Here is a 9,316-nt window from a genome sequence, read left to right as displayed (position 1 = left end):
CATTATAAGAAGAAGGGAGTTTTTAATAGGGGTGGATCATTATAAGGAGAAGGGAGTTTTTAATAGGGGTGGACCATTATAAGGAGAAGGGAGTTTTTAATAGGGGTGGACCATTATAAGGAGAAGGGAGTTTTTAATAGGGGTGGACCATTATAAGGAAAAGGGAGTTTTTAATAGGGGTGTACCATTATAAGGAAAAGGGAGTTTTTAATAGGGGTGGAGCATTACAAGGAGAAGGGAGTTTTTAATAGGGATGGACCATTATAAGGAATAGGGAGTTTTTAATAGGTGGACCATTATAAGGAAAAGGGAGTTTTTAATAGGGGTGGACCATTATAAGGAGAAGGGAGTTTTTAATAGGGATGGACCATTATAAGGAGAAGAGAGTTTTTAATAGGGGTGTACCATTATAAGGAAAAGGGAGTTTTTAATAGGGGTGGACCATTATAGGGAGAAGGGAGTTTTTAATAGGGGTGTACCATTATAAGGAAAAGGGAGTTTTTAATAGGTGTGGACCATTATAAGAAGAAGGGAGTTTTTAATAGGGGTGGATCATTATAAGGAGAAGGGAGTTTTTAATAGGGGTGGACCATTATAAGGAGAAGGGAGTTTTTAATAGGGGTGGACCATTATAAGGAGAAGTGAGTTTTTAATAGGGGTGGATCATTATAAGGAGAAGGGAGTTTTAATAGGAGTGGACCATTATAAGAAGAAGGGAGTTTTTAATAGGGGTGGACCATTATAAGGAGAAGGGAGTTTTTAATAGGGGTGGACCATTTTAAGGAATAGGGAGTTTTTAATAGGTGGACCATTATAAGGAGAAAGGAGTTTTTAATAGGGGTGGACCATTATAAGGAGAAGGGAGTTTTTAATAGGGATGGACCATTATAAGGAGATGGGAGTTTTTAAGAGGGGTGGACCATTATAAGGAGAAGGGAGTTTTTAATAGGGGTGGACCATTATAAGGAGAAGGGAGTTTTTAATGGGGGTGTACCATTATAAGGAAAAGGGAGTTTTTAACAGGGGTGGACAATTATTAGGAAAAGGGAGTTTTTAATAGGGGTGGACCATTATAAGGAGAAGGGAGTTTTTAATAGGGGTGGACCATTATACGGAGAAGGGAGTTTTTAATAGGGTTGGACAATTATAAGGAGAAGGGAGTTTTTAATAGGGGTGGACCATTATAAGGAGAAGGGAGTTTTTAATAGGGGTGGACCATTATAAGGAGAAGGGAGTTTTTAATAGGGGTGGACCATTATAAGGAGAAGGGAGTTTTTAATAGGTGGACCATTATAAGGAGATGGGAGTTTTTAAGAGGGGTGGACCATTATAAGGAGAAGGGAGTTTTTAATAGGGATGGACCATTATAAGGAAAAGGGAGTTTTTAATAGGGGTGGACCATTATAAGGAGAAGGGAGTTTTTAATAGGGGTGTACCATTATAAGGAAAAGTGAGTTTTTAATAGGGGTGGACCATTATAAGGAGAAGGGAGTTTTTAATAGGGGTGGACCATTATAAGGAATAGGGAGTTTTTAATAGGGGTGGACCATTATAAGGAATAGGGAGTTTTTAATAGGTGGACCATTATAAGGAGAAGGGAGTTTTTAATAGGGGTGGACCATTATAAGGAGAAGGGAGTTTTTAATAGGGGTGGACCATTATAAGGAGAAGGGAGTTTTTAATAGGGGTGGACCATTATAAGGAGAAGGGGTTTTTTAATAGGGGTGGAGCATTATAAGGAGAAGGGAGTTTTTAATAGGGGTGGATCATTATAAGGAGAAGGGAGTTTTTAATAGGGGTGGACCATTATAAGGAGAAGAGAGTTTTTAATAGGGGTGGACCATTATAAGGAGAAGGGAGTTTTTAATAGGGGTGGACCATTATAAGGAGAAGGGGTTTTTTAATAGGGGTGGAGCATTATAAGGAGAAGGGAGTTTTTAATAGGGGTGGATCATTATAAGGAGAAGGGAGTTTTTAATAGGGGTGGACCATTATAAGGAGAAGAGAGTTTTTAATAGGGGTGGACCATTATAAGGAGAAGGGAGTTTTTAATAGGGGTGGACCATTATAAGGAGAAGGGGTTTTTTAATAGGGGTGGAGCATTATAAGGAGAAGGGAGTTTTTAATAGGGGTGGATCATTATAAGGAGAAGGGAGTTTTTAATAGGGGTGGACCATTATAAGGAGAAGGGAGTTTTTCTCTTTCAATATATTTTTTTTGCCAGAGAGACTTTGCACTTGCAGGGTTTCTTCCAGATTTTTTTAAAAAACAAAACAAGAAACCTATTTTAGCCAAAGAAAATTAAAAGATATGATGTTTTGGGTCAGATTCTTATTTCGTTCAGGGTCAACACTTTGTATTGTTTAATTTGTTATCTCGAGTAGAAGACTGCTGCAATCTGACATACGCCCGCTTTGTCTTCACGGAAGTTCAACAAAGAAAGAATGGCTAGCAGTTAAATACTTTGATAAGTAATGTCGAAACACTATCGATTTTCTTTACTAGAGACGAAAAACGTATTGGAAGGACCGTCTTTTTTAAAGCCCAGGAATCGTTGTCAGAGTTCTTGTTCCATGAATTGTTGAATTAAGTAAGTAAATTGCGTCAGGTTTCAGGGTACAATTGATTTCGAAACGTGAATTTGCTGCGCCTATTTCGAGCATTTACTCATTATGCAATGCTTGGCGCGAGAACTGTCACGAGATAGCGAACCAATCAGCAGAGCGCACGGTCTTAGGGAGGAAGTCCCCGTGAAGTTTTATTAAAATATGTTTATGTTAATACTAGTCAAATCAATTCGGCTCGAGATTTAGCTAGGTTGTCGCAATTAAATCAACAGTGGTTTCAACACAAAAGGTAAGACAGGACCAAGAACAAAAATATAACTTTCTAAGAATGCTAAATGCTGGCATAGTTATCATGCTTAGAAAAGGGATCGTTTTATAAAAAGTAAACTTTTACAACATTAGTTTTCGATGTACTAAATCTTTCATAACTAAAATCAGTATTTGTCTGTATGCTTTTTAAATAACACACTTAAAGTATCGTTTTTTTTAATTTATTTCAAAAACTTTTCCTTACCAAACTTATGGCACGACTTCCCCCAATTTCCCCATTCTAGTTTGTTAAGTTATTGGGAAGACTTTAATGGAAAACAATCCATCCCACTTTCTGTTCTCCTTTTAACTGTATACACCTATTTCAATCAATGTTGACTATAAGAAATTGCAAAATGACAAATGGCTTGCACTACTGGTTAGAGAATACAAGCCTTGCATCTGTTTATGGCATTCTCGGTGAGGCTATCTAGGTTCCTGCTGAGGCCCATGTGGTTAATACACGCAATTTTTTTACCCCCAAAAAACATCATTTCTTCATTAATAAGTTAATTGACATCATAAGCATATTATTAGGAGCAACTCGATATCCATGTATCCAACTATGGAACATCTACCACTGAAAAGTTTTTTTTCTTTTCGCCTTAACGCTTATTTGCGTAATCAATTAATACCCATGGCGCACTGCGGGTCATGGCACATGGGTTCTAAGAGTGCACACTTAATTAGGAAGCCTAATACAAGCACCAGGAATTGTCCATAAATGATTAATTAAGAATAGAAAAGTCCAAAAATGATTAATGAAGAATGGCGTTATCGCTCTTTGAATAAATTTCATAAAAAAAGCGTTAATGCAATTTTAGGATAACTATTTATTTCTCATAAATATTTGTACCCCTTGCTAGGAATGAAAGCCATCGGAAACTTTACATTTTTTCTGTTACCATGGCTACTATGTCTTCGATATGTCAGCGGTCAGCAATGTGAGTCATCGTATTCCATATATGGTTATGAGGTGAAAGGTCACACAATTCGCGAGAGCGAGGCGTGGGATGTCGTGGATTGCATGTCACGGTGTCAGTCGGAGTTCTTCTGCCTTAGTATCGCCTTCCGTAAAAACGACAGGATGTGTATGCTGAAAGACGCGGACCGGCACACACATCGTGCGGACTTCGGACCGGGAAGTCGGGGAGTTCAATACATGGAAAACGTGGAACCATACAATAAAGTACAGTTATAAAAAATGTTTTAAATTTGTTACAACAAGCACGAGTTTGGTTGTTTGTTCCCCTTCTAACCTATGTTTTGTTATCAAAAATATGTTTACCATTAGAACATTTCTCATTATTTTTTTCTTTTTTTTCCCCCGAAGAATCGCGTCCAATCATGCGCAGACCTCAAATCTGCTCGTGCATCCGTTCCGAGTGGGTACTATCCCTTTAAACTGCCATTTGGTGGAAGAATCGTGGCCTACTGTGATATGGAACGCTTTGGTATGTGATGTCCTAGCCTTCCTTCGTTCCTTCCTTCGTTCGCTCCTTCGTTCCTTCCTTCCTTCGTTCGCTCCTTCCTTCATTCGTTCCCTCCCTCCCTCCCTCCCTCCCTCCCTCCCTCCCTCCCTCCCTCCCTCCCTCCCTCCCTCCCTCCCTCCCTCCCTCCTTCCTTCCTTCGTTCCTTCGTTCCTTCGTTCCTTCGTTCCTTCGTTCCTTCGTTCGTTCGTTCCTTCCTTCCTTCGTCCCTTCGTTCCTTCGTTCCTTCCTTCCTTCCTCCCTTCCTTCCTTCCTTCCTTCCTTCCTTCCTTCCTTCCTTCCTTCCTTCCTTTCTTTTTTCCTTCCTTTCATCAATATTTTCCATCCTTCCTTTCTTTCATCAATATTTTTTTACGTTTTAGGTGGGGGGTGGACGCTTGCGGTTGGAATTAGCTCAACCGACAACAACCATCTGCAGCGGTTAGAGTACAACTGCATGGACGAACAGCTCTGTGTTCCGTTCACTAATGCGACCATCACAGCGAGAAAATTATCAGATGCGGACATCCACCAGCTTGCCCAAAGAGAAGGTTAGATAGGTTATACCTTGAGCAAATATTATACCCTGAGTGATATCTAGAAGTTAAGTAATTAATACACTGTAACAATAATGCATGATAAAAAGCCCTTATTAGCTCGAATTATTATAGATTCCATAATGATCAAAACTCATTTGTATAGTTCGATTAACCGCACTTGCGCTTCTCTACAGGGACTTTTCGAGTCGATTTCGACTACCGTTACACTGTGTTCTACCGTGTAAGTATGTAATAATTGATATCCACGAATATTGAGTGAAGAATACTAATAGGGGGCTACTCATGGAAATGGACCAACTCCAACATTTATAGCTAGTTATAAAATGGTATTATAATCTATTTGCAGAGGAGGTTGGGTGGATCCAATTCTTGTGTAGCAATTCCGCGACGGAAGAGTAGATAAGAAGTTTTGTTTCAAAATTCGGTTTAGATGCGACTGACTTTTATTGTCAGTATAGGTACTGCCTCCCCAACATGCACCATCCACTCTAATACAATCACGCGTACAGCCGGTTCTTGTACTCCCCACATATAATCAGGGCGTAGCTAGCACGCTCCATTCACCGCCATTAGAGATGGAATATCTCTCACCAATAAATGAAAGAATGGTTGGTGCTACCGAGGAAGGAAAAACAAGCAGACAAACAAACAAACGAACGAACAAACAAATAAATAAACAAAAACATAAACAGACAAACAATCAAACAAACGAACAAACAAACAAAGAATAACGGCCCCCCTGAACAACCTTATTTTTCTTTATTTGAAGATTCCCTCTGGATCGTCGAACTTTGACTCGTCCTGCAAAGGATCAAGGCGAGTTTCTTACAGACACCAAGTCTACCGCTTTCCCGTTAGACGATTCCTGGAAACAGCTCAATACTAATCTTGTTCTTAGTTATCCAAGAATCATACTAATTATACTTGTTTAACCCTATTCAGACTGGGCTATTTTGAGCTGTCTGTGACCGGGGGGGGGGGGCTGAAAGGGTCCCCCATATCAAACATATTCCCCACATATAGTGTCCTTCGTATGTATTGCCTTATATGGGCATTGATGCCCATATTTAGAAGAGCTAAAGTTTTCCCGCTCCCGGATCTCCAGAAAACATGGTGAAAAATGCTTATTCCTGTCAATTTGAGACTCGAGGCCAAAATTTGTTAAAAAAAACTTGACCGCTCGGTCAAATTTTTTTCTCACTGATCTTGAAAAGCCCTAAGACCCAGGCCTCCAAGAGGTCGGCCGAGTGGGTATGAAAGTCACCCAAATATTGATATGCTCCGTATTTCATGAACCGCTTAGGCTATGACCATCAAGCTAACAGACAATGAGCACCAGCATGCAAATAATCATAACGGCCCATTTTGGGTGTGGTAGAATCAATTATGACAATGATGTCATAAATACGATGTCTAGCTATTCTTTTAAATATTGCCCAAATTATCAGATATCGGGTTGAAATCATTTTGCATCATTCAGATATGTCAAAATCAACCTTTTAACGGCTTTTCAATGCAAAAAGGTCATAAAAACGTTTTATAATCATTTTTTTTGTAAGAATTTCCACCATCCTGGGTCCGCCATCTTGGATCCGCCTTCTTGGATTCTTATGGTTTTTTGCAAAAGAAAAAAAAAATCTGGAATTATTACAGAAAAAAGTATTTGCATGCATTTATCATTGCTTATAGTAATGATAAATGCATAATATTAGCTTTTAAAGTGTCATCTAGTAAATCTAGCGACATTTTTAACAACAGATACAAAGCAAAATTTACCCACCCCTCCCCCCAAATATCCGAGGTAAAAAAATTCTAGCGCTGTTGTGAAACTTGTCACGTAAACAAAAGTCAAAACAGGCATTTAAATCTGAGAAACAGGACCAAAATATGAAAAATTCACTACTTTTAAGTTTTTAGGAAACCTATGTGCGATAAAACGGCCGCCATGGTAACATGGAGCGTCTCCTCGACATGTCAATGGCATTCAAAACGTCCGCAGATAGATTTTAGGAAAAGTCACCAAGTTTTAGCCTCTTAGCTGCTATGGTTCAGAAGTTATAGCAATTTTCCCGGAGGGGGGAGGGGGGGGGGGGCTTAAAGAGCCCTAGTCTGAATAGGGTTAAGAATTATACTGATGTTGTTCCTAGTTGTCGAAGAATCCTACTAATTCCAAAAATGTTGTTTATAGCTGTCCAAGAATAACCGTCTCGTACGAGTACCCTTATGTGTGGGAGTCCAACTGCAAAGGCGTGTCTCTGGGATACAAGATATCTAACGGCTGCCATAGAGGTACCCACCCATCTTGATCATTCTAGCAATAGATCCGCTCTTTGTTATCAATTACCGTTCAATGTCTTTCCACTGTGGACATCTTAGTAAATCGGAAATTAAAACCAAAGATTTGTTTTAAGTGAATCGATCAACGTATTTTTACTTTTAAAGTCCCAATTTAAAGTGAACTTTTTTTATAGTAATACCATGATCAACTCGGATTGCTTTGTTTTCTAAGGGATGATTACTAGCGAAATTCCCACGAAAACAATAGATGCTTCTAAATTTTCCTCATGTATTAATAATCAGGGAAATTTAGAAATGTCTTTTAAATTTCCCTCTACATCATCAGTGCACGAGAGAAATGTAGAACCAAGATACATGTCTTCCAGATTCCACCAAGAAGGGAAGCAAATAGAAGCCAGCTTCCTGACCAGCAGGAATAGACCCTGCGCCAAGAACAGAGTACTTGATCTCGTGATACCTAAACAACGTTAGACGAGATCCATGTGGGATGGTTTTGATTGCTGTACGCATGCGTGTTAATGACGTCAAAGAACCAAACTGTCGATATGTAGAGCAACTATGTAGATCAACTTTGTTTGATTTGAGAATTGTCCGTGAAAATGTGGTGATCTTAGTGATGCCTTAGGGATAAGATCATACCTTTTATAGTTATGGGGGTATTACGTCTGCAACAATTACTTTAAAATGATTCATTAGTTTGCCCATGTCATTCTCCACATTTATATACTTCCCACAATCAATTACCATATTTATCAATTAGTCAGGGTGGAATGGTTATTATTTCAAGCTTAACGGAACGGAACTTGAGTTTCTCGCGTGTGCGCTGTCGTACCAGATTTCATATAATCTGAGATGGTCCAAGGGTCTGGGACCCACCACAGCAAACCCGATCAGACCGTCGATGACGGAATTGCCTTTTTGTCTTGCAGTGTTTGATGGTCATGATGATCACGAATGCGGAGCACGGTGGATTTCATCCAAATACAGCAGTACGTTATAACCTCTTCGATCAAGTTAGACGGAGCATTTCATAATGAAGAACTTAACATTCGCAAAAGTCTACTAACAAGTTAAGGAGAGGGAAAACTTTCCCTTTACAAGACGAACTAAAACTTTTCAGGAGACGAATATAGCTTTCCCTGCATTATTTAATTCCTTAGAATTTAGTAATTTCCAGATGGCTCGAGTTTCGCTATGATTCGAGAGGATTTAGTTTGCTACTGAAATAAATATCTCGTTAACAAAGTTCTTTTTAATAGACCCTTCGTAGCCTAAGAACCCACGCGCCACATAAGCCAGATCAAAGGATATCGTGCTATAAATAGTAAGATGTCTCGTATTTTTTCTTTCCCAGCCAATCGCGTTCTCTATGGCCACCCATGTCCTGGTGATCCGCAACACAGTAATGGGATCCACAAAAATACCCAAGGGACTTTGTGGGTGCGATAGCCTCTGAAGGCAATTGCAGACTACCTTTAAGGTTCTAAATTGTGACGTCACCACAGACCTCCCAACTGTCCAGGACGCGTGAGTTCACGCGCAGTCTGCAAACCTTTTCTTTTAACCAATTTTTTTATTGCGTTTGACAAGAATATCTAAAATGGTTGCAATATAAAAGTGTGTAGGCATCGACCTTTTTCCAAAGAGGTGCCCCACAAAAGCAGGCGGCTGTTTTTTTGCCTCTGTGTCTCAGCGTGGGTCAGTACTTCATGTAGTGTTAATGTTAGGGAGATCATGTGCCAGTTCATGTTGTCTTTAGATGACGTACTTACCTTAGTGCGCCTAGGGGATTGCGCAGGGTGTGCGCATGTTTATTTAAAATTATATTTAATGTGTTCCAGAATTTTTATCCAAGCATCAATAAAACTATCCTCCTGCGCAGAGCTTTCGGTGTCGCTCGTTTCCTTTTCTTTCCGCCTTTGGTGTCGCTCGTTCCCTTTTTTTTCCGCTTTCGGTGTCGCTCGTTCCCTCTTCTTTCCTTTAGAGAAAAAGAAACGAGCGACACAAAAAGCTCTGCGTAGGAGGGTACAATAAAACGTGAGCTTTTTTGAATTGTTTCTGTTTTAAGCAATAACTAGCTCATTTTAGCTCTTCTAGAATTAGCCAGTTTCAT

The 9,316-nt window shown here is 39.5% G+C and overlaps 1 protein-coding gene across 1 annotated transcript; it reads left to right on the top strand.

Moving 5' to 3' along the window:
• Positions 1 to 2,740: 2,740 nt before the first annotated feature.
• Positions 2,741 to 9,244, top strand: LOC116604763. The gene is made up of 9 exons (XM_048730997.1): positions 2,741 to 2,856; positions 3,743 to 4,065; positions 4,210 to 4,330; positions 4,729 to 4,896; positions 5,079 to 5,125; positions 5,675 to 5,721; positions 7,094 to 7,194; positions 8,133 to 8,192; positions 8,558 to 9,244. The coding sequence occupies exons 2-9, from the start codon at positions 3,745 to 3,747 to the stop codon at positions 8,650 to 8,652; spliced, it is 960 nt and encodes a 319-aa protein (XP_048586954.1). The 5' UTR covers positions 2,741 to 2,856; positions 3,743 to 3,744; the 3' UTR covers positions 8,653 to 9,244.
• The last annotated feature ends 72 nt before the right edge of the window (positions 9,245 to 9,316 follow it).

This window comes from Nematostella vectensis, chromosome 8, assembly GCF_932526225.1.
Source record: "Nematostella vectensis chromosome 8, jaNemVect1.1, whole genome shotgun sequence".
Classification (NCBI taxonomy): Eukaryota; Metazoa; Cnidaria; class Anthozoa; order Actiniaria; family Edwardsiidae; genus Nematostella; species Nematostella vectensis.
The sequence above is the reverse complement of the archived record's forward strand: the minus strand, read 5'-3'. Positions and strand labels throughout refer to the sequence as shown.